Genomic DNA, 26200 nt, shown 5'->3' on the forward strand with positions numbered 1-26200 from the left:
GCAAAAACCCTTTGTGGTCAAGCGACACGTGGGGGAGGTTGATTGTGAAGTCGAATGCGCAGACAGGGGGGGTCCGCCCAAATTTACCACCGCAACCTTCTTAAAGAACGGAGGGAAGGGTGTGCCCGTAGCACTGGCCACAGCGGTAATTGAGAGGGATAGGTTGGGCTCGGACATTCCAAAATCGGCCAATCGCACTGCGGCCCTTTTAAGTGACCATCTCTCTCCCAGCCAGAGCTTGAACGTTTGGCCGAGGTGTTCTCTCCCCTGCCCGGCTGTACGCCCCTCATACTCCACCATGTAGAGACCCCCCTGGGAGTGAAGGTGCGCTCCCGGCCATATCGCCTGCCCGAACAAAAACACAAAATAGTGTAGGCTGAATTAGAGGCCATGCTGGACCTGGTTTGAAATAGAGGTATCTACGAGCGAATGGTCTAGTCCCATCATGCTGGTGGGTAAGCCCGATGGGTCTGTGCGGTTCTGCATAGATTACCAGAAGGTGAACGCGGTGTCAAAGTTAGGTGACTACCCGATCCCCTGCATCAACAAGCTTCTCGACCGGTTAGGTAAGGCTTGTTTTTTTCACGATGCTGGATTTAACCAAGGGCTACTGTCAGATTCCCTTGTCCCAGCAGTTCCGGTTGTTTGGTGCCCCTGCGACCCTCGCATCCTACGACCACACGCAGCATTTGCCGCTGCATACTTAGACAATGTGATTATTCATAGCTATAAGTGGGAGCGGCACATGCAGCATGTGGGCATTGTGCCACGGTCCCTGAGGCGTGCGGGGCTCACCGCCAACCCAAAGAAGTGCGCAAGAAGTTGGTGTTGGGCTGCTCCGACTGTAGGTGGATAAGGCCGCTGTGGTTGTGAACACGCCAAGACCCAAGACTAAGACAGAGGTAAAGCAGTTTTTGGGTCTGGCCGGGCACTATAGGAGGTTTGTACCCCACGATCGACCTAACTCGAAAAGGTGCTCCAGATCTGATCCAGTGGTCAGAGCCATGCCAGCGGACGTTTGTCAGATTAAAGGCAGCTCTCTGTGGTGAGCCTGTACTGTATACCTCTAACTTTGCTCTTCCTATCTGCAGTCTGCAGACAGACGCATCGGACAGGGGGCTTGGAGCCGTCCTGGGCGGGGGAGGGGGGGTGTCAGCTGTAGGCTGGACAGCGCCCCAGCCTAAGCAGTGGGGTTTGTGTGGCGGGCCAAGGGGGCGTGGACCAGCCGCCGCTGCAGACAGGTGGTGCAGGCTCCCATCCGCTCACCTGCTGGGGATCGGGTAAATCAACAGAGGGGCTCCGCTGATTTGTCCTATCCCAGACCAGGAAGTAATTTAGCCTATGTTTTTCCCTGCAGTAGGGACGGGTGCATGGCGGTGCATGAGTGGTATACTGGTGGAATATAGGATTGAACCACACATGTGAAGTAACCCTGTCGACTCGCCCCGTTTGCCAGAGAGCCTTTTATTTCTCCATTTGGCTCATGAGCCACCTTTTGTCTGAACAATTAACAAATACATGCCAAAAGGCGCTGTTTAGCCTTCGCCTGCCTCCCCTCGCTTGTTCCCTGGCCCTGGGCCACAACACACCTCCACACATCCCTATTCTGAATGTGTCGGAACAACCAGCAAGGGGACTGAACATTTTGTTAATTTATCAGGAACACCAACACAATAACTAATAACCAGGCTTTAAAATAAAAATTTGATTTAAAAGCGCTACACAGAGTATACAGAATACATGGAGCGAGCGGCTTGTTAATTACTGGCAAAAGCTGCTGAAGTTGTAATTCTTTTTGTCAATGTGTCGGAACAACCATCAAAGAAGACTGAACATTTTTTTGTTCAAATTTGTTTCAAATTAAAAGCCCTTTAACGTTTCATACATGGCTCCAGCCATATAGGTTTTAAGGTTCATTTTGACAAAGGTGCAGCTCCCAAATGCTCCTGCGACCAACCGAGCAATGAAATGAATGAAAACCGAAGACTCGATTAACGTTTGGTCAACTATTTGGGAGCAGCCCTAATGCTTTCATAATATAATTACACACAAGAAAAAAAAATAGAAACAATCAGTAATGTGGACATTATGATCAAGCAGGTAGAGGAATTGATTAAAATAGCTAGAACAGTCTAAGAAGTTCAGAAAATGTTGATAATTTCACTATAATGCAGACTTAATGACAATATTAAGCTATGGTTTGTTAACGTTTGGTTGACTATTTAGGGGCAGCCCCAGAAAGGTCACATAACGGGCTCTGCAAAGTGAGATCTTTGACTCGGGTCATGATTGGCGGTAAATACCTGTACATGGTCGTCCTCGGTGACGGGGTCTGAGGTGCTTGTTGACTTGTCAGCAGTGCGTTTCCTTTTTGCGGCTATGCGGGGCCTCGCTCTCGATAGGTCTGTAAGCAAACAGAAATGATATACAATGATATGGCCTTTGGCCAAGTTCAGAGAGAAGCATTTCATTTAATTTCCTGAATGTCCCAGGAAGAAACCAGAGCGGTGGTTTGTCATTTGACTTTGTGCAAGTCATGGACTCTCCACAATGAACACCATATTCAAAGTGTACTTGGTACCAGAGCAGCTTTGACACTCAGGTGAAGAGAGAAGAAATACTGAAGGCCCTGAATGTTGTGGGGCTGTGATGGCTGACACTAGGGTTGCCGCGGTTACCTGTGCCGGTCTTACATGGTGTTCGGCAATCACCAATTAAATTACTTGCCCACCACCGTCATTGTATTGTATTTTTTTTTCCTTTTCTTTTTTAATAGAAATAAAACCCATTTAGTTCATTTTCGCGTAACAGCACCCACATTCAAATAATAAAAAAATGGAATCGGTAAAATACTATGCGTGTTATCAATACTTAGTCGGACACTACAAAAGTGAAAATGACAGTGGCTGCTTCATGTGCGCACCGCAGAGTCGCATCGCAGCACAGTCTGAAGAGTCAGATTTTACTTATCCTACGGGAGGAGAGGAGAGAAAGGTCTCGATCGGGACCTGTCTCCCCCTCCATGCGTCATCTGCTGCGCGGTGTGCGCGAAGTGCTGCTTCCTATTGAATCCACAATTGCAGTTCCACCGGCCACGTCAGTCATGCTCCGTGCAGCACTTCTCTATTTTTGTGCAAGAGGTCTTTATTTTTTTAACTGCGTGCGGGCTATGCAAGCCTTTTCCATAGCAACACGAGATAAAACTATATAGAAATGTTTTTGTAAAGAGTCCAATTAATCAAGGTGTCCAGTCGGAAAATAACCCCTTGGGATGGCCGTGTCCCTCTTTATCACAAACTTCTCTTGAACGATTCTTTTGTCCGGCCCTTTTGTACGAATGAAGGGAACAGTGTCTCGCTGGGTGATGAGCCGTTGTTGTTTTTGTCAAGTTTTACAGGTTTATGTTGTGTTGTTTGTTTAACTTTCTGTGTCCTGCCACCGGCAAATGTTTCCCCCTCTATGTAAGCGATGCCTATGCTCCTTCCTCGCCGGGATGTGCCCTGGCGGAAAAGTAGCGTACCCAATGTCACGTCAGGTTCACAAAGCGAAGGCACACACAAACTGGTCTGACTGTGAGGTTTCATTCCAATAAGTTATTTTACTATTATTATTTATGTGTGAAAAATACTGTTTATACCTGTTCTGCACAAAAATAACTATCTATAGTCCTGGTTTTATTTTGTTTTCATTGTGAAACATCAATAGAAAATAAAATGTATATATCCTGTCCTGGCCGTGGCACACTCACATGATGGCCACATTAGCATGCTAAGACAATGGATAGGTAACAAACATTTTTTACACTAATAATACTAACTGTTTAACCGACAATATTTTTTTAATACCATCAGTTAAACAGTTAATAATACATAACAGTGTAACTAACAGTGTAAACAACTAAAACACACAAAGAAATGGATTGCTGCCGCAAATAGCCCCATGAATTGCGCATTAATTGCGCCTTAGGCGCTTAAAAGGCGCCCTTTTAGCCTCCAAATTCACAAAAGATATTGCACTAATGATATGCCAGCGCAAATACGCCGATGAGGTTTTGCTGCTGGGTGCAAATTGCATTTGTTTTGCGTCTGATCACATCTATCCATGTGGCAAAGTTTATGTGCAGTGACATTTAAATAGCATGAGTAAATCTATATAATTTTTTTTTTTTACCTAAGAAATTCTAGTTCTTACTGATAATATTATTATTAGATTAATAATATATTAATATTACAATGGAAAAATGATAACAGTTGAATTAATATATTTTACTGTACAAAGTTCCGTGCCTGTTGCACAGGAAAGGCAAGAGGCCTGCGGAGCAGTCCATGGTTCTGAAGTTTGATGCTATCTGTGGTTCAATGCCACTTTATCACTATTCCCTATAACTTTTGAGTTTAATAGGAATTATAGAATGTTTTGAAAACCACAGACTGCTGCGCATTTCGCTATCTACAGATGCCGTGACAATAAGAATAATTATAATAATAATGTCAAATATAAATTACAGATTACTGGAAAGTCTAGGTGTGAAAACCTTTATAAATGCGCTTCAGTTGCAACAGCCCTCTGAAGATGATCGCGCAACGGAGCTTTATCTGCCTTTTTCTTGTTGTTACGCAGTTACCACTAGGTGTCTGCAAACGGTTATAGCGTCACTCTAACTGCCTATGGCTATTAGCACGAGTGTTTGTGAATTGGACACTAATTGCAAGGAGGCTCATTTGCATAGAAAGGGGTCAATTTTGCACCAAATTTACACATAATACCTAATTTAAATACGCACAAATGGCGCCATTTGCGTGGCAGCGCAGTTAGCGGAGCATTTCACCATTTGCGGGTGCTTTGTGAATTAGACACTCGCTTTTTCTGTCATTTGCGCTGGATTAGCGGCCATTAAAAGCCGCACAATCGCTTTGTGAATTCGCCCCACTGTTTTCAGTCGTTTTATTTGGAGGAACAACTCCAAATATGGTACGGCTCTCCACATGTCTCTGCGAACGGGACACATGGAGAGCTGTGTTTGCATATAAAAATATATTTAGGATTATTTATAATTTGTTTAATAAAAAAAAGACTCATTTTTTTTTCCAGGGGACAGTGCCCTAATATTTTAATATTGTCGCACAACAGCTAATGATTACCAGGTACAAACGGCAGTAACAATGAGTTTATTTCTTGTAACATACTGTACTATGTTTTGTATTTTCTGTTTCAGTTCAGCAACTTTGGCTCAGTAAAATTCATAAAGGAACTTTTTGCAACTATAGATTAATTTGACCAAGTGTTTTACTTCTGGATAGCTATATCAGTTCACCTAGTGAGATCATAAATCAAGGCTGATTTGTGACTCACCTGCTTCAGCAACCAGAGGCACCGGGGATGTGCGGCTGTGTGATCGTGTCAGAGGTCGTCTGGGAACAAAGCCTTCCTCGAAACCGGCGATGCACTGGGATCCAGGGCCAGACTGCCTCTCGTCCTGTCCGACTGTTAGTGTTCCTCTTCTGGGCGCTGCGGCAGATCCTCTGGGCTCCACACTGTTCTCACCCACACTGGCTGCGGCACCGACCAAGCCCCGGTGCTCTCCCCGAACCCCGGTGCTCTGCCGCGCATCTGTGTCCCCCGTCCTCTCCATGCCTCTGCTGTTCTGCCCAGTTCTGCTGCTTCTGTCGCTGGTAATAGAGGCCGGGTGAGCTCCAAGCCCTTGTCTGTCCTGGGACTCTCCAACTCTTTCGCCCCCAGCTACCACCCTTACGGATAGGGCTCCGTGCCTCACCGCTGATCTCCCCCCGGCTCCAGTACACCCATGTCTGATTGCGGTCTCGGCACCGGATCTTGTGCTTGAATCACAATCTCTGGTCCTTCCTTCTGGCCCCTGCCTCCCCGCTGCGGAAACCCCTTTGTTACTGCACTCTGTAGCTGCCTTCATGTCGGCCTTGATCTGTTCGCTGGTCACCTGGCAGCTTTTCTCACAGCAGCTTTCCACAGGTCGGGTGGTTGACTTTGCTACCATTAGTGTAGCTTCTCCAGCCGAGCTGCTGTGACGCCTGAGAGGGGTTTTTCCCTTACCTGGAAAGGATCAGGTTTTTAATCACTTTTTTAATCAATTCTATTGAAAATAGATTAATATTACACATTTTAGTTAAGATAAAACTTATCCCCCAGATATTATTATATATCTGGGGGAAAATTCATTGTAGCACCTACTAAGAATAAATAAATTAAAAACAATCAATTTGAGTTTAGTAAGTTTGGCTCACGACTGCTGCTCATGTCCTGTGTTTTGCTGGCTCCTGCTGGACAGGAATCCATCTCCTGGGGAGCAGAGGAAGGGCTGGATCGCCTCACAAACAGGTCCTCCTCTTCTTCACTGTCAGAGTCAGAGACACCAAGGGCAGGCTTGCCAGGTGTGGGGCATGTCGGTTTACACTCCTGGACTAGACCGCTAGGACCTGGGGAAGTTAGTGGGATGGTATGAATGGGTTAGAAACTTAAAGGCAATTAAGAACATGTCACGCCTAGATTATTATAACTCTAATATTACAGTTGCTCATTTAACAGCACTTAAGAGATTCAAACAAAGAAGAAAAACAGAGACAGCAATCCTGTGAAGTCATAAAAAACAGTATCCTGAAAATGACAAAAGATGTCTAAGAATTTCTTCTTTTGGAAAAAGATGAATTGTTTAAAACGCATCTTTCAAAAGATAGCTGTTCCTCTTCTTCTGGCTTCTTGGCACACAGAGAGAGAGGTCAAAGTGGCATGGGAAAGATGTGAGGAGAGGAGAAAGAGAGGGAACAGGCTTCTTTAAAAGATTCTCCTGGGAACGTTTTATATTCAAACAATGCCTTTCACACAGCAGAAAGGGAGTTTGAGGATTATAGAAAGCTTGTCAGATTTGGATTGGAAAGCCTCAAGCATCTGTTATATCAACATCATCATCTGTTTATATCAAGTCAAATTGTCACGCTGGTCACAACCATCACAGTTTCTTCTTAACAACTAAAATACTAAATGAAGTACAGTTCCAAACCTGCTTGCTCCTCATCAGGAGGACAAATTGATGGCATTGTTCCCGTAGGGGGACACGGTCCTGAGGCGATGTCGAGCTCTTCCATCGGCACTTCCTCTTCTGCTCCCTCGAGCTCCATCTGAGGCTCTGCCTCCATGTTCTCTTCTTCCAAGACTACATCCCCCTCTTCCTCTTCATCTATCATTCCATTGACTTCCAGGGGCTCTGTGGGGGAAAACAAACATTTATTTTTTGAAGATTTTTCAATAAATCTTCAGAGATAGAAGTTAGAGTCAGTAAATCCCTGAAAAACTGATAAAATGCAGTTTGCAGACATTTTCATTGCCAGTAATTATTTTAACATATAAATAACATACATCAATCAGTCATAACATTAAAACCACCACTAATAACAACTAATATTGTGTAGTGCCCCTCATGCCGCCAAAACAGCTCTGACCCGTCAGGGCAAGGACTCCACAAGACCTCTGAAGGTGCCCTGTGGTATCTGGCACCAGGACGTTAGCAGAAAGTCCTGTAAGTTGCAAGGTGGGGCTACCATGGATCAGGCTTAGGTTTCCAGCATCCATCACACCATCCATCACTCACCCATGATGCTCGATTGGATCGGACCCAAACCTCGGCCATCCACATGATGAAATGTCACTCAGACCAGGCGACCTTCTTCCATTGTTCCATGGTCCAGTTCTGACACTCATGTGCCCATTGTAGGCGCTTTCGGCGGTGGACAGGGGTCACCACGGGCACTCTGACCGGTCTGCATCTATGCAGCCCCATACACAGCAAGCAAGCATGCACTGTGTGTTCTGACACCTTTCTATCATAGCCAGCATTTTTTACAGCAATTTGAACGACAGTAGCTCTTCTGTGGGATTGGACCAGACGTGCTAGGCTTCGCTCCCCACGTACATCAATGAGCCTTGGGCACCCATGACTGTCACTGATTTACTGGTTGTCCTCCCTTGGACAACTTTTGGTAGGTACTAACCACTGCATACTGGAAACACCCCATAAGACCTCCCGTTTTGGAGATGCTCTGAGCGAGTCGTCTAGCTGTCACAATTTGGCCCTGGTCAAAGTTGCTCAGATCCTTACGCTTGCACATTTTTCCTGTTTCCAACACATCAAGTTCAAGAACTGAATGATCACTTGCTCCCTAATGTATCCCACCCCTTGACAGGTGCCATTGGAACGAGAGGAGCAATGTTATTCACTTCACCTGTCAGTGGTTTTAATGTTGTGGCTGACCGGTATATAAAGACAATATTGTGAACTTTCTGTTTTCTACAAGTAGATATAACATGTTTATGGCTTAAACATTGGACTGCATTTCATAGTGAGAAGCTGCAGCGGAGCGGTAAGCTTCTCAATAGTTCAGCGGGGTTGTCCTATGAATAATATAAATAAATAGCCAACCTATCCTTTGAACAAGATGATTGCAATATAAAGGGCATACATAACGATATTTAGACATCATCGTAATGCAGTTTCTTGCAACCTAGCAAAATGTATAGTGTATGTGGCTTTTATATTCAACCCACCAGCTAGTACCTTCAGCTTGCTTACTTACCATCATATGAACTAGTCCTACCCTTGATGCTACATGTGAGCTACTTGCGGTATCTTCATACCGTACTGATGCCATCATTGTCTGCCAGTATTCCTAATGCTTCAGGTACTCATGCATCACCAATGTGCATATTGCAATGTGCCTTGCATATATTGCAGCAAACCGTGTATTACAGAAAACATCTAGTTTTTACTAAATAAAGTCCCATGTGCGTGCCATGGGACAGTGGGAGGACAGGGTTTTTTTGGTAACGGGCTGGAACGTTTGTTTCATAGAGTAGAATAGATCTAAAATAAAAAATCAGTAAACTCAGCACAGGAGTTGAGAACTGGCGCATGTGCACAGCGCACCGCTGCCTAGAGGAGAAATAAAATAAAGAACTCCACTCCAATTCTCTGATACCTCTTTTCCACTGCGGATACTGCCGTGTAAATAGACATGAGGGTATCACGAAACCACAAGGCACAATGAGCTCCGTGGGCTGCTGCTCTGTCTGTCGCTCTCTGGCATAGGGGGTGCGGAGCGGGACTGCACCGGGTGACTTCTACTCGACTGTCCCATAGATGGGACAGTCAAGTTGACCCATTGCCCCCAATAAGGGGTCAATGGGTAAATACCCATGACAAATCTATTCCAGCATTATCATGGCATGTGTGAAAAGGTGCACGATTTAAATGTTCCGGAATGTAGCTGCATTTGTGAATAGTAAAACTCACTAGCGGTGTCAGAAAGGTTGTCCCAGTAGTTTCTCGGGAACTATGTGTGAAAGGGGCTCAAAACAGCTGAGCGTAGCGGGTCCGCCAAGTTTTGTCAAGCCACAAAAACATAGAAATTAGATTTACTGCATCTTGCTTTTTCACATATTTATTTAAAAACGGTAGAAAGTATAGTGAGTAAGTATGTGAGGAACTTGCCTTGGTGCTGCTGCGGTTGTTGCCGTGGTTGGTTGTAGATATTATTGTTGACAGCTGGAGCGGGAGGATGAGGAAGGTGGCCATCGTTGTTGTTGTTGTTGTGATGATTGTTATTGTTATTGTTGTCGTTGTCATTGTTAGAGTTCTGATTGCTGACCAGGGCCGAGGAGACTCCGATGCCTGTTCCTGCACTGAGGCCCACTCTTGCACAACCCTAACGCGCATGCACGCACGCACACGCACACGCACACACACACACACACACACACACACACACACACACACACACACACACACACACACACACACACACACACACACACAGGCTAAGATTTCAAGCTCTCAAAACAGGCAATCCGACTGTTTATGAGGACCGCCCCTCCCACCCCCCCATGAACTATGCCGATAAAATCCCCAAATTGGTTTCATTTTATTTGTGCATGCATGGACTAAGATTCGGCTACTAAATGACCGGCATTGCAAGACCCCTCTGCTATGAAGGTAAGCGTCTGGGCACCACCTCCAGTTCTAGAGCCAATGTCTTGATCGAACGCTTCGGCAGGAGTGTCTAACTCTGACAGGCACGTCTTTAGGGTGGGAGGAAATCTAAGTACCCTGAGAGAATATGCAAACTCCAGACAGAGAAAGGACCCAGTAGGGTTCACTGTATTCAGTATTAGTGTCATGCTACCAGGAAGAGCCAGGGATCAAACCAGAAAACCTCATGATTACCAGACCACCCACTCTACATCCTTCCTCATCTTTGAAAGTGTGAAACAGGCCTCCATGAAGTGCTCATCTCGTTAAAACCAACCAGATTTGCTTATCACACAATTACATTTAGGCGGCTACAAACATTCGCTACATACTATGTTGCAGTGGCATTTTTCCCCTGCACTTTTAATACATGGTTGATCAACTAAGTATTACCACAATTATACCTTTGATCGTTGTAGAATAAATCTACAAGCTAATGGTGCTTGCATTGCAAGCTATAATAACAAAGAAAGCAGTCGTTTTTCTCAGTGATTACTGCTGACCTATGTAGGGGAAACGTGGAATCAGAGTTGGAGATGGAAATTGTCAGGAGTGTCTATATGCTTGTAAACACAATCCTCTTGTCTTTCTGTCCACTATGTCCACGCAAGTGTGTACCTTTGGTGGTTCTCTAAACATCTGGTCGAGACAGATGAACTCCAGGCTAGGCAGTGACTCTATAAACTGTGAGAAAGAGTCCAGTTTGATGGCGTGACAGCGCACAAGATTCAGATCGACGAGACGACTCCACCGGGACTGATCTGAGGTGAGAAAGTCAAGTATGGTACAGACAGCTTTTGAACCAAAAACAGGAAATGTTACTTCACATAGGGAAACATTCCATCATAGGTATTCACGCGGTACATGTTTTTTTCGTTTAAGAACTATTGTACTATTTCTGGACATGCCGCAGTACACACATACGCAGTACAAGCATAGCGTTGGCTACAGTATGTTGCCTTCATGCTTGGGGAGGAACAATTAAGTAATGCAAGGTCCTTGTTCTTGTCTTGTTAGCATTATGTTAGCAAGGATGTAGGCAAAATAGCTTATTTAAAGAAGTGCAAAAGAGTTAATGATAAACCCCGATAACCTGATGAAATGCCAACAGTAAAACATGAAAATTATAAAATTGTCTGACAACATTGTGATCTTCAAGTTTTCGTAAGTGTTGTGAAAAAGAACATGTTTTTTTTCCTCATAACGGTATTTAGGTATTTCAATTTCCGTTTACATATCTATATCTATCTATTTCTGTAAGGGGAATAAATAGCGAAGTCTAAGGGTCTGAGGTTATCGTCAACAACACAACAACATACAATGGCAAGACCTACAGAGAAGTTCAAAACATGTTCGTTGACGTTGATCTGGCGCTGAGCGGAGGTAGTCACAAAGCCAAAACAGGGCCAAAACTATGTCTGTGTGAAAAGGCAGCTGGCATGCCTGAACAGGGGTGTAACGTTTTGATGACATGTTATGTGTGCAACCCGCCAACGAGACTGCTGCATTCACATGGAAAACGGGAGACGGCAAACCCAAAAAAAAAGCAAAGCCGAGATATTGACAGGTCTTCTTCACAGCAGTATTGTCTTTGTATAAAAGCAGCTTGTATCTTGGATGCGATGGCATATAAATACATTCTGTTGTATCATGCCCCGCCTACTGACAGCACAGTTACAAAGAGGAAAAAAAAAAAAAGGAAAGAAATACAAGGTTTGCTGTGTCGTACCTGTGATCCAATGGTGTGGGTTGTGCAAGTGCGGACAGTTGTAGATCAGCAGGTACTTAATGTTGGCAAACACTTCGTTAACAGCCTTCATGCCGATGTCTGTGATGATTCCTGGATGCTCGATGACGTCAGCCAGACCGTACTTGACTAGCTCAGAGTGACTCATCTTGCCTAAAAGTATGCCAGTTTAGGAGATAAAAACTTTGAAAACGAACAATAATAGTTTGTAGAACATCAAATGGCTCGAATGACTTTGTGTTCTAATGGAACACAAAGTCAAACATTGCGTTACAAAAAAATATATATATATGACACTAAAACAATCTGGTAAAATGTTAAAATTATAGTAATTCTGTGAATGTATGACAAGACTAAACAGAATTACACAGTAGTCAGGTTTAGGGGGAAATTATGAGATAGTGATAGAACTAACATTGAAGTAGGAACTCGTCGACGTAACCTAGATGCAGCGTCTCGAACTGAGGGAACTCCAGTTCGGCCATCTTGAGAGCTGAGAAGACTCCATCTTTGGTCAGAGAAGGCTGAATACGCACCTCGTGAAGCCTGAGTTTGGAGTCAAAAACACTTCCATTACTGTGTACGTCAAATCATTTTACATTAAAAGTGATAAACTCATGAAATATAATTACATTATTAATATACTGACTATTGTACCAAAAGGCTAATGTTCTCGATTAGGCTTGATTTTTAGATGATTTATGAAATCTAAGTTGATAATTACCGCTTCCCATTTTTTGTTTATCCGTTATAGAATAGTACCTCATTTATCGGAACATTTATCTGTTTTCAACTGCAAAAGGAAAGAGCACTTACTAGCTCATTAAACAAGTCAAATACATTTTCAGATTCGAGAACGCACTTGAAGATCACATGATAGCTTGGCAAACCACATAATATAGAACTGAAGATTGGATCACATATATGTTGATAACATGATAACATTTTATGTGCAATTTGGATGTTTATTTTTTTTCCCCAAAAAAACAAAAGAAAATTAAACAAGTCTAAGAAGAACCTGTAACTAACAAGATGGAAATGGGCTGCTCTTGCAAATGCAGCGCCTACCTGCGAGCAGAGGTGATGATGAGGTAGCCAAGGTCCACTTCAAGGGCATTCTTACAGGCCCCAAACACTATGGTGTGGAGATTACGAAAACCCCCTGCAAAAATATAATAATTTCACAAGTTTGATTTTAGCGTTCTGTTGAGAAGGGGTTCATTTAGTTCCTTCTCACAAATCCCCATTGCACATTTGATGTTTTACATCTCAGCCACTTGCAACGGCTGCATGTCAAAATCAAACACTTTCATGGTGTTCAATGGGTTGCATTAATGCTATCGCATGTCGGAACAATCAGATGTTCAGTACCAAAGTTTGACACCTAAGTAGTTGATATAAGTATCAGTGAGCCAAACATAAAAGGTGAAGGTTTGTACATGAATGTGTTTGTACATTAATGTGGATCATGTATAAAGTTTCTCCTTTGAGCCCCCTAGGATGTGCTTCCAGCTCTGCAATTCGTAAATCAGTGGTAAATTTGGAGTACAATTGTGTGCAGCTACACTAAATCACGTCTTGCTAGGTTCTAAGCAAAGAAAATCTAACAATTTTGCCTGGGAAGGACTGAATGTCACAGCACAGGCTAGTTTTTGTAACTTTGGAAAATTGGGTAAGGCGAAGGGTGGGAGGTTATTGGCAGATATTGGCATTCAACGCTGGTTCCACAGGAAGTGTCTACCTTGACAACTGACATAGAAGCAAATTATGAGAGGAAGCAAATTATGTATTTCATTGAGTTAACAGTTCCATTTAAGGATTAAATTGAGGAAGCCTTTGAGAGGAAGGGATATAGCTTTAGTAGCCGAAGCAAGGGGTAGTGGCTGACAGGCACAAATTAGACCAGTAGAGATGGGGCTTAGAGCAGTGTTTCCCAAACATTTTTTCTGCTGTGGCACAATTTTACTATTAAATAATTCCACGGCACACCACTATCCTGTTTTATTTTATTTTTTTAAATCTGTGCTGTCAGCATGCTTGGCATTCAGAGTGTATGCCATTGCATCTAGAGCTGATTCCATACATGCACTCCGGACAATGTCCGGACCTGATTATCCGGACATCGTCCGAATTTACCCTTTTACAAATGTAGAAAAAAATCCAAAGATTGTCCATGTCAGATGCGTTTACACTACCTGGAAATAATCTGTTTGGCTTAGACGAGGAGTGGAGCCAGGGTAGAGCGTGCAGGAGGCAGGACGTGATGCAATTACGCTGCAGAGTTTTACAGCACACTCAAGATGGAGGACGAGGCCAGACTTATCAGTAGTTCAAGTTCAACAGATTATTTGTCACATACATATACATACGGTCATACATATATGCAGTGAAATGTAGTTGCGCTTTTTTTGTGTTGATACTCCATGTATTTGAACGTATCCGCAATATAAATGAGGGAGTGAAAAGGAATAATAAAGAAAGCAGAAAGGAGTATGCAGCAGTAGGCTTGGGAAATCGTGTGGAATTCCAATTGCACTTCAGGAACGGGGAGATCGCATTTGTAGCATTAAACATGTGCGCAGGCTGGGGGGTTTGCGCACACATATAACATAATTATAATATTAACCCGACAGTGGAGACGAACAGGTTTTTTTTTGGAACGGGACAGTCCCTTGACTCAGCTGTGTTGAAAAAAAAAAAATTGTTTCATACATGTACAGTAGGAAACAAATAGAAATAAATAGATCTAAAATAAAAAGACAGACACGGGAGCCGGTGTGCACTGCTGTCTGGAGGAGAAACAATAAAACAAACTCCACTCCAATTCTCCGAGTTAGGTTTATGTTTTTCATTTTCGTACAAGTAAGAAACTAAGGAAACAAAATAAATCTAAATCTTTCTCTATGAGTTTATAGTTCATATTATATGTTGCTATATTATTATCACAAGATATGCATATAGGAGCGGCACAAAGGTGCGCGGGGGGAGGGGGCCCTGCAATGTACGTACAGCAGAGTGCAGAGGTTTAGGCTCGTCATCGGGGACCATGTGCCTTTTCTTTATTCTGACTGTAGAGCAGGGAAGTAAGATCCTGACTAGTTTCTCAACAGCGCCGAGGGCGAGAGCCTCCGCCCCCCCCTCTCTCTCAGCTGCAGTTTCAGAACACGGTAAACTGCACTTACAACGTTTCGATGCTCTGATTTTTCATCCCAGGTAAAAAAATAAATAAAAATAAAATTGTCTGTCATCAATGTCAATCCCCATCGATGGAGTCGATCGGCAATAGATGATTTAAACTTAAATCTGCCGAAGCCTGTGAATTGCTGTGAATGATCCGGACAGTTACATCCTCCGCTCACACATAACACTCAAACTGACATTACCCGGGCTTTGTGCTAGGGTGCTGGCTGGGTAAAGGCCAGGTCAAATGATTTGGACATTTACGTTCACACATACAGCGTATCAGGGTAATGTCTAGATAATTTCAGGTTTACAGTGCATGTGTGAAAGCTCAAGACAGAGTTAGTCTGGAGGTAGAGTTTAACAATTCTTTAATCAAGAACAGCTTGCAATAACCTGTGTGATGACAAGAGCACAGCTTTTTGTCACACAGAACTCTACCAATCCCCCTCCAAAGAGGGGGATTTGTTGTTTATAGACCAAAACATGTGTCTTACCATGTTTTGGTCTATAAACAACTAATCATCATCTTTCTATATGAGATTATATTATATATTGCTATATTATCATCACAAGATTTACATATAGTACGGCAGGTATGTGTGGGTGGGTCCGAGCAGCTGCCCCATGGACCCCACGGTGCCCTTCATATCAGGCGCGCTAATTTCAAATTAATGGGTATTGAGGTAGCAGGTTGTCTGGGCAAACCCAGAATTCTGGGCAACTCCCTTTGCCAACAGCGGCAAAACGCCTAGAACCGGAGCTGGGGGTTCATATGTGTCTTTTCTCTTTTTTTGAGCACCTGCCCCTCGCAAAGCCTCTGTACAGGACTATAAAGGGAATGTGAGACGATCACCAGTGGGTACTGGACAGCTCTGAGCTGAGAGGGGGAGAACTCTATCCCTCTTCACCCCCTTCTCTCTCTCCCCGCTCCAGTTTCAGATAAAGATACCTTATTAATCCCCAAAGGGAAATTAGGGTGTTGCAGCATCAATAACATACATGAAAAAACACATGTGGCGGACAAAGCGGGAGTGGTCAAGTACCGGCTGCGGACGACAGCACAGTTCCCTTTCAGCAAGCTGCCTCGAAGCGTCACTGATTGGTCCAACTCGAGGCAGGGAGTTTTCTTAATGTTTGTCTGTGTTACAGAGGAGACGGGCTCGTGAGCAGCTGAACGCCACTCCTCCTGCGCCCGAGAGGACTATTATTATCCACAATTATTATAATATTCCTCAGTGATATATATATAATTGTGGCCTGCATGCCGCATATTGAAATGAGCAATAAAACTTTCGCCATGTCGGCGCACCACGGCCAGAAAGACTCCGCCTCCCTCCCTAAACCTTTACCTGTGGGAAGAGGCCCCCCACAAGTGGCGCCTGAGCAGAGACCCGGGAGGGGCAGGGCACGAGTAAAAGGCGCCCCGGAGTCGAACTGCGGGCTGCAGAAACACCTCACGGAACTGGAGGAAGAGAGGGACTACCTCACAGAACTGGAGGAAGAGAGGGACTACCTCCACTGCCAGTTGGGGCGCGTCCTCGCCACCGAAAGCTTCCTGGAGCACGCCATGACCCACCGCTGAAAGGGAGCCGGCCAGAGGTCCAGACCCGCGTCCGTCCCCAGGACCCACACGGGATTCGCCTGGTCCCCAGCCCGTCACGGTGCCCTAGAAAAAATGTTGGGGCGGCGCTACATCTGTCCCCAGGACCCACGCAGGATTTGCCGGGTCCCCAGCCCATCGCAGTGCCCCGGAGGACAATGTCCGGGGGGCGCTAAGTCCGACCCCAGGACCTACACAGGATTCGCCAGGTTCTGTGGTGCCGCGGGATGCTCTCTCCCCTTCCCGTGCTGTCCCCTGTCTGTTCCCCCTCAGCTCCCAGGACGGTGCCGCCACAGGAAATCAGGAAGCTGCGCAGACGTCTGGGCAGGGGTGCGGACACTGTGGGCGGCCCGGCCACGACCGCCACGACTGTCCCAGGATGGAACTCGGCCAGGACCCCTCCCCAAGTCGGAAAGGAGCCCACCAAGTACCAGTAAGCCTACAAGGGGGTAGCCATCAGGCTTTGCTGGACTTGGGCTGTTTGCAGACGATGGTCTAGCAATGCCTGGTTCAACCCGGGGCTTTGGTGGAGTCGTCATAGGTGGAGGTTCGTTGTGTGCATGGGGATATTCACACGTATCCAATGGTCTGGCTCGAAATTGGTTACAAGGAAAAAAGGAGGGTACAGGCTGCGGTTAGTTCCCGCCTGTCACACTCCCTGATTTTGGGCACGGATTGGCCAGGGTTTGACGCGTTGATGAGAGAGACTGGGGGAGTGCATTCACGGCCAGTAGGGAAATACGAGTGTTGTGTGGCGCACGGTGAAGCGGAGGGGTCGTCGGCGAGCGCGACGGGTGCGGGGGAGGTTTGATCCCAAGTAGGGTCTCCCCCGGTCCCTTTAACCTTCCCTATCGATGATTTTCCACTGGAGCAGTCGCGAGATGACACCCTACGCGGGGCCTTTGAGGGGGTAGATAAAATTGATGGTGTATTGACACGCCCAGACACCATGCTCACTCACCCGTATTTTTCAGTGATTAGGGACAGATTAAATCGAGTGAGTCATGACACTCAGAGAGGAGAGGAGATAATCCAATTGTTGGTGCTGAAGAGCCACCGGGAAAGGCTCTTCCAGGCAGCTCACCATAACCCGATGGCCGATCACCTCGGTCATGAGAAACATGACAGCAGATAATGGCCTGCTTCTATTGGCCGGGTATTTGGGCAGGTGTGCATAAATGGTGCTCTAAGTGTCCTCAGTGCCAGTTAGTCAACCCTCCGGCTATGCCAAGAGCGCCGTTGAGACCCCTCCCCCTAGTCGAGGTACCGTTGGAAAGACCTCATCAGGCCGCAGTGCCCACGGGTAGCGTTTTGTGTTAGTCCTAGTGGATTATGCAACCTGGTACCCAGAAGCAGTGCCCCTGCGCAGTATTAAGCCCAAAAGTGTGGCGCAGGCGTTGTTTCAGGTCATCTCCCGAGTCGGGATTCCGAAAGAAATCCTGACCGACCAGGTACACTTCGGGAACTTCACGAGTTACTGGGCGTCCGCTAAATTTGGACCAGCGTTTACCATCCCCAGACCGCCTGGTAGAGTGCTCTTATTGAATGCTGAAAAACATGATTCGAAAGTTTGTTCACGATGATAGCCGTAATTGGGACAAGTGGTTGGACCCCCTGTTGTTTGCGGTGCGGGAGGTTCCCCAGGCCTCCATGGGATTTTCTCCCTTTGTACTTCCCTTTGGCAGAAGACCCTGGGGGGTGCTAGATGACGGTCATTGAGCGGGTTGAGTTGGGGCCGAAGGTTCAAAAAGTGGCCGATCATACCGCGGCCCTGTTAAGTGACCATCTTTCACCGTCCCAGATTATCCCAGATACTATTATTATAATAGTTCTCAGTGATATATATATATATATAATTGTGGCCTGTGTGCCGCATATTGAAATAAACAATAAAACTCTCACCATGTCGGCGCAACATGGCCAGAAAGACTCCGCCTCCCTCCCTAAACCCTTATCTGTGGGAAGAGACCTCCCACAACACAATTTGAATCAAAACACACACACACACACACACACACACACACACACACACACACACACACACACACACACACACACACACACACACACACACACACACACACACACACACACACACACACACACACACACACACACAATAATAATAATAATAATAGAAATAAGTAAAATAGAATTTAACTTAGTGAAAGGTAAAGCTTAAAAGTGGAAGTTAAATGTCAAGTAAACATGTGCCTTGCGCATTGAATTCAGAGGAGGAGTTTCCTCTCCCGGCACAGAGGGGAGTCATTGTTGGTGGCTATTGCAGTGGGCAGGAATGACCTCCTGTAACGGGTCTTATTGGAGCGGAGCTGAAGGAGCCTCTGGCTGAAGACACTCTGTTGTCTGACCAGTAGGTTGAGTAGGGGGTGTGCAGTGTTGTCCATTATGCAGAGCAGCTTATGCAACATCCACCTCTCCACAACCAGCTCCATGGGCTCCAGAGCTGTCCCCAGCACAGAGCCAGCCTTCTTTATCAGTTTGTTCAATTTCTTGGAGTCTGGCTCCAATGCTGCTGCCCCAACTCCAAAGAAACTTGCACTAGCCACAACAGACTGGTAGAAGATATTCAACATCTTGCTGCACACATTGAAGAACCTGAGCTTCCTCAAGAAGTAGAGTCTGCTCTGTCCCTTCCTGTAGACAGCCTCAGTTTTGCATTTCCAGTCCAGTCTGTTGTCAAGATGCGTGCCCAGGTACCTGTACCCCTCCACTACCTCCACCTTCTCCCAGGATGGAAATAGTGTTTACGGCTTAGTCCTGGTCCTCCTGAAATCCACAACCCTCTCCTTTGTCTTGGTCACATTTAAGAGGAGGTGGTTGTTTCCACACCATGCCACAAAGCGGCCCACCAGTTTAGCTCGTCTGAGGACGACCGAGAGAGAGAGTTCCTTGTACTCAGTCTCCTGTCCACCAGTGATACACCCCACAACTGCAGAGTCATCTGAACATTTCTGCAGATGACAGGACTCAGTTGTATTGGAAGTCTGGGGTATACGGAGGAATGGTGAGAGTACAGTCCCCTGCAGTGCTCCTGTGTCGCTTACCACCTGCTGAGACACGCATTCCCTCAGCCGCACAAACTGTGGTCTGTCTGTCAGGTAGTCAATAATCCAGGAAGTTGTGGAGGCGTCCACCCTCATCTCTTGGAGCTTCTCTCATAGCAGTGCAGGCTGAATGATGTTGAAAGCACCGGAGCAATCAAAAAACATGATCCCTACAGTGCTGCCTGCTTTGTTCTGGAGAGAGTGGGCACGCTGAAGCAGGTAGATGATGGCATCTTCAACTCCAACCTTGGGGCAGTAGGCAAACTGCAGTGGGTCCAGAGAGGTGCTCACCTGAGGTGTGAGATGGGCCAAAAAGAGTCTCTCTAGGACATTAATGATGTGTGATGTTAAGGCAACCGGTCTGTAGTCATTGAGGGCAGATGAAGAGGGCTTCTTAGGTACTGGAACAAGGCAGGATGTCTTCCACAGCACTGGAACCTTCCCCTGGCTCAGGCTGAGGTTAAAGAGGTGCTGTAGAATCCCACATAGCTGGTCTGCGCAGACCTTCAGGACCCTGGGGCTGATACCATCCGGACCTGCAGCCTTGTTCTGGTGCAGTCTCTCCAGCTGCCTCTTCACCCGACTACAGGAAACAGACAGGTGGGATCTTTGTTTCTTGACGCAGGGGGGAGGTGTTGATGGGGCTGTATTGAAGTCCATGGTGGGGGTTGGGGGGAGAAGGGAGGCACAGTGTGAGTCCGTAGTCTAGAAGCAGCTATGGGGGCAGGGAGGGTGTGGGGTCTGTGTGGCTCACGGCTCACGGCTAACAGTATGATGTCCGGGCTACAAAATTGCTCCTGCACAGTAACATGTCCGGGATTACACCATCCGTTGTTCACAAATACAGCGATCCCCCCTCCTTTCTCCTTACGGATCCATCTGCAATCTCTGTCAGCCCGTACCGTCTGAAAGCCAGGAACGGTGGTGTTAGCATCTGGAATATGTTCGTGCAGCCACGTCTCGGTGAAACACATAATAATGCATTCCCGATATTCTGGCTGTGTCCTCGTCAGCGCTTCAAGCTTGTCCATCGTATTTGCCAGGGACCTCACATTCCCCATGACAATCAAGGGAAGAAATGGTTTGTATCTCCATGTCCTTGCTCTCCATTTGGTACCAACCCTGCATCCCCCACGTCTTCTCTTCAACTCGTCAGGGATTTGGGGTCTCGCTCCGGGCAGCAGTTTAGGCATTGAGACCGCAATCAGCTTGTCCCGGAGGTAAACATTACCCCCCACACCCGTTGGCATAGCAACCCGGCAAAAGTTAAAAGGTAAAAGTTAAAAGCGGCAGAAGTATCAATAGAAATACGTTGAGCCGCACAATTTCCATATTAGCGTGGAAAAAAAAAAAAAAAAGCTACTGCTGCCACTAGCGCGACACCATCTACGTCACAATCCTTCAGATCATGGTAAACTGCATTTACACAAACAGCCTCTAGAGTTAACAGACAATGGTGCAAAAAACAAACAAACAAAAACTTCCAGTACATTGCTGAAAACACAGGTGTGGTGTGCAGAAGAGGTTCTCAGAATGCACTGAAATTAAAGTGGATGGCTAACAGCAGCAGAAGCTCACCCCGGGTTCCACTACTGTCAGCGAAGAACAGAAAAGTTCAAGCTTGCTAAAACTAGACCGTGAAAGATTGGAAAAATGTCCTCAGGTCTGAAGTAGGCTTGGCCAACTGTGTAAAATTCTGATTCTATCGGGATGATCCCCCACTCTGAATCGAATGGGGGATCAGTTACAGAACAAGGTCAATTGCACTTATACTGTCTCAATGCTCGTATTTTTCATGGCAGACAAACTAATTGAATAACTAAATAAATCTGTCATTGATCGTCAATCTGCCCAAGCCTAGTCTGACCTTCGTCAATTTCTGCTGCGACATACAGATGGTTGTCAGAATTTTGGCGTAAACCATTTGAATCCATCCTGCCTTCAATCAATGATTCAGGCTGCTGGTGTAATGGTGTGGGGAATGTATGCTTGGCACACATAAGGTCCCTTAATACCAATTGTGCATAGTTTAAATGCTGCAGCAACCCATTACTGTTGCTGACAATGTGCATCCCCTTATAGCCACAGTCTACCCATCTTCAAATGGCTACTTTTTCCTCCCTTGCAGAAAACATATAGTTTGGAAATTTTCTTTGGCCTCATTGCATGTATGGAAAGTTTGAGATCTTGCTATTCAACTTGATCAATTATATTCAAGTTTGGGGAGTGCGATGGTGACACCAAAACCGTCACCCTTCTCTCCTTATTTTGAGCTATGCTTCAATAATTTCTGTGCTCCAAGTCCCAGCTGCCACACAATCCCAAAGCATAAGCAACAATGTTTACCCCCCCCCCCCCCAGCCTCTTTGGTGTTGTTGGCCAAAAAACTAATTTTTGGTTTTGTCAGGTAAAAATTCAGATACTTTTTCTGTAGAGGTCGTGGGAAAGGCTTCCTTCTGGCCACTCTGCCTCTGATGTCTTTGTTGGCTAAAGTGCGTTATATAATTTTCCAATGAACAGCTAGACCTGTTTTCTGCAGCTCGTTTGGAGAAATTATAAACATATTGTAATTCCTGTTTTCAAAAGGAAATTTAACTAAATGGAATTCTTTACATTTTTTATGTTTTTTTTTTAAGCTTTGCCCCATTGGACTGCATTTAAGCGCGGTCAGAAGCTGCAGCAGAAGTGTTTGTTTCTCAATAGTAAAGCGTTCAGCAAGGTTGTGCTATAAACAGTTAACCTTCAAGATCTTTTGGGAGAGAGGGTAGCTGTCGGAGCATGCTGTGATCTTGCAAGAAGACAGAAGTGAGTACAGATCCAACATGGCGGCGCCCAGCTGCACAAACTAAAACACCGACAATCTGCTCCAACTTGGACAAATAACAAAACAAATTACAAAAAACAAAGTTGTTGTTCTTTTTATAAAAAAAAAAAAAACAGTACGCAAATTCAAAGTGAAGGACCTTGAGGATTATATAGATTATTATTCTAACAAGTACATGATGGAAGAGGACCAGGACCGCAATAGTCCTGAAGGAAGAAGGCAGACTCAGCTACCGATGCAGATGATGTCATTGATTTAACTCCCCAGCGCTGTAGAGGTTAGTGTTTTGGATGACATGAACAAGAAGCTGGACATGCTTGGTCGGCTCCTCCGAGACATTTCCGAGATTAAAGCCAGCCTTGATTTCTGCACCGCACGGTCGGCGAGATGATAAAAGACAACGCGGATCTCAAAACCTCCGTAAAGCGTCTCACAACGGAGATGGAGATTGTAAAATAAAAAAAAAATAATAATAATAATTATAATGAAAGAGACTTATCCTGGATATCCAATCCAGAAGCATGCGTGACAACTTGATCATGTTTAAAAATGTCATTTCATACATGTAGGACACAAAAGAAAATAAATCGATCTAAAATAAAAAGACAGGCACGGCTGTCTGGAGGAAAAATAAAAAAAACTCTGCTGCAGTTCTCCGAGTTAGGTTTACGTTTTTCGTTTTCCATACAAGAAACTAAGGAAAGAAAATAAATCAAAATATTTCTTTGTTAGATTATATTATATAGTGCTATATTATCATCACAAGATTTGCATATTGAGCGGCAGCTACATGCAAGAGGAGGGTGTCCGATCACCTGCCCCATGGACCACACGGTGCACTTCTTATGAGGCGCGGTTTTTTTTTGTTTGTTTTTTTTTTTAATTAATGGGTGTCGAGGTAGTGGATTGTCTGGGCAAGATATATTTATGAGGAATTCTTCATGAACCTTGGCGCACCTGAGATGTGCACACAGCGGAATGCAGATCACGGGCGCCCCAACTGTGCGTCTCCTCCCGGTGATTAGCGCTCGCTGTGCTGCTCCATTTGACTAGAGCGGAAAAATGCATAGAACCACAGCTGGGGGGTGTCCATGTGCTTTTTCTTTTATTTTTTTTTTTAACACCTGCCCCTCGCAAAGCCTCTGTATGGGACAGTAGAGGGAAAGTGAGACCCGATCACCAGTGATAACTGGACAGCTGAGCAGAGAGGGGGAGAACCTCTGCCTCCTCTCCCCTCTCGCTCTGACCCCCCCGCTCCAGTTTCATAACACGGTAAACTGCACTTACACCGTTTAAATTCTAAGATTTTTCCTGGCGTATAAAAAAACAAAAAAAAACAAAGCAAAACAAAAAATCTCGAAGATTTAATCGTAAATCGGCCCAAGCCTACTTCCTTCATTAAACTGAATTACTCTTCAGAAACACCACCATCCTTACTCTGGGAAATGGCAGAGGCAGTTCTGAGAGGTAGCATTATTTATTTCATTCTCCATTCACAAGAAAAATAAAGGACAAGGACGCCAAAATAAACTAGAACAACTTGCCCTCCCAAAAAGCCCACTCACCACTGAGCAAATCTGAAATGAAATCCAGACAATTACATCTCAACTTGATAATATCATCCTTCAAAGGACACAATTTCTCACACAACAAACAAGAGTGAATTATTTTGAAAAAACACTTATTACAGCCATCAAAGATGCACAGGGTAGGATAACACACATCAGACTTCACACACTTCAGAGACTTTTATAATAAGCTATAACACTTAGATAATGAATCAAATGTATCAAACATTAACTCATTCCTCGATGATATCAACCTCCCTAAACTATCCACAGAGCAAGCTACTACATTAGCTCAACCACTTATTCTAGAAGAACCCAGGAAAGCTCTCACTCTATGCCCAACAATAAATCACCTGGATCAGATGGCTACCCAGTGAAATTCTATAAACACTTCCGGCCACTTATATCCCCATTATTCCTCAGAATGGTTACGGAGATTAAGTCAACCTCCACCATGCCTCCGCACATGAATACCGCTCTCATTTCAGTTTTGCCCAAGTCCAATAAGGACCCAACCCTCACCTCCAGTTATAGACCTACAAGCCTAATTAATTGCAACTGAAAGATAATTAGTGAAACACTAACCAACAGAATTTAAAAAGCAATTACATTTATAATTCACCCAGACCAAACAGGCTTTGCAAGGGCAGACACTCATACAGCAAATGTGCCGCTTATTCAGTCTGCTCAGCATATCTGAAAGGAACAACTTAAATGCTGTTATTGCTTCTTTAGATGCCGAAAAAGCATTTGACAAGAGTTAATTGAACATATCTCTTTTCCACCCTCAACAAATTTGGCTTTGGAGAGTCACTCATTCAATGGATCAGAATTCCATACAACTCACCATCTGCTTCTGTTATCACCAATGGTTACACGTCACAGCATTTCCCTCTACAAAGTGGCACAAGACAAGGATGTCCGCTCTCCCCTTTACTATTTGCCATCTTTATTGAACTCCTTTTGGCGGCTATCTGTCAAAACAGTGATATTGTTGGCATACAAACAGGAAACTGTTCACAAAATCAGTTTGTATGCAGACGATATTTTGTGGTATCTAGGGAACCCAATACCATCCCTACCGGAAGTGTTCAATCTTATCTCTAAATTTTCAGTCATCTCACACTATTCAATAAACTGGACCAAAAACACGGTCTTACTACTCAGTGGGGAAGACTGGAATGCTGTGACAAAGAAACTTCCCTTTACCCTCATAACAGGCAAAATAGATAGATAGATAACTTGGTATTGATATCTCCAATCTGTCAGATTTGTTTACCCTTAATTTTATTCCATTGCTCAAATCCATTGAAGAAGACCTCACTCGAAGGAACAACCTAGCCATCTCAGTAATTGGTAGGATAGCAGCAGTGAAAATGATAAATAATCTCTTGAACATACCACCAAAAGTAAACTATATATTTTCAATGACCAGAGTCCAATCAATGGTCAATTGGTTTAATACTCTAGACTCAATAAATTTCATTGGAAATACAATAAAACCGAGAATTAAACTAGCAACACTACAGAAAATGTGGGGTATGTGGGTGTCCCGGGCCCCACCGGGGTGTTAGGGGGGCTGGGCGGTGGCACCCGCTCTTGTCCCTGGGTTGAGCTGGCCGGTCTCCGGTGGGGGGGTGCCTGCGGCTGGCGTCTGTGTGTTGGTTTGAGGCTCGGGCCGGGGCGCCGGTTGCGGCTTCTTGGCCACCCCGTGGGTGGGGCTTGCGTGTCTCCACACACACACACACACACACACACACACACACACACACACACACACACACACACACACACACACACACACACACACACACACACACACACACACACACACACACACACACACACACTATTTTTTTTGTGATACATGTCGTCTGATGTTTATGTTTTTCCATCTACATGTTGTTGTTTGGTTCTATTTTTATTTGTTTTACCCGTGGTAATTCTACCCCTCTTGGAGCAGTGATAGCTGTTTATAGACCAAAGAGGGGGATTGGTGGTGGTTCTGTGTAACAAAAAACTGTGCTCGTCATCCTACAGGTCGTCCACAGGACAGAGTTATTGTCGCATTTCTTGATGATTAAAGAATTAATAAGGAGCTGCATTGCAGGTTGAGAACTTGAACTCCACTTGCAGACCAACTCTGTCCCCAATTCAATGGC

General features: G+C 45.1%; 1 protein-coding gene across 1 annotated transcript in view; it reads right to left on the minus strand.

The window, feature by feature from the left end:
* Window positions 1-26200, minus strand: part of fbxo38 (F-box protein 38) — a gene marked incomplete at its 5' end in the record, with an annotated part of 48211 nt that overhangs the window by 16177 nt on the left and 5834 nt on the right. Inside the window, 9 exons of the mRNA XM_080007675.1 lie at window positions 2304-2404; window positions 5353-6066; window positions 6258-6449; window positions 7031-7234; window positions 9515-9728; window positions 10670-10812; window positions 11781-11951; window positions 12214-12344; window positions 12867-12960. Of these exons, the coding sequence (XP_079863801.1) occupies window positions 2304-2404; window positions 5353-6066; window positions 6258-6449; window positions 7031-7234; window positions 9515-9728; window positions 10670-10812; window positions 11781-11951; window positions 12214-12344; window positions 12867-12960 (1964 nt within the window). The remainder of the gene's footprint in view (window positions 1-2303; window positions 2405-5352; window positions 6067-6257; window positions 6450-7030; window positions 7235-9514; window positions 9729-10669; window positions 10813-11780; window positions 11952-12213; window positions 12345-12866; window positions 12961-26200) is intronic.

The sequence above is a fragment of the Zeus faber genome, assembly GCF_960531495.2.
Source record: "Zeus faber genome assembly, chromosome: 10".
NCBI classification, from domain to species: Eukaryota; Metazoa; Chordata; class Actinopteri; order Zeiformes; family Zeidae; genus Zeus; species Zeus faber.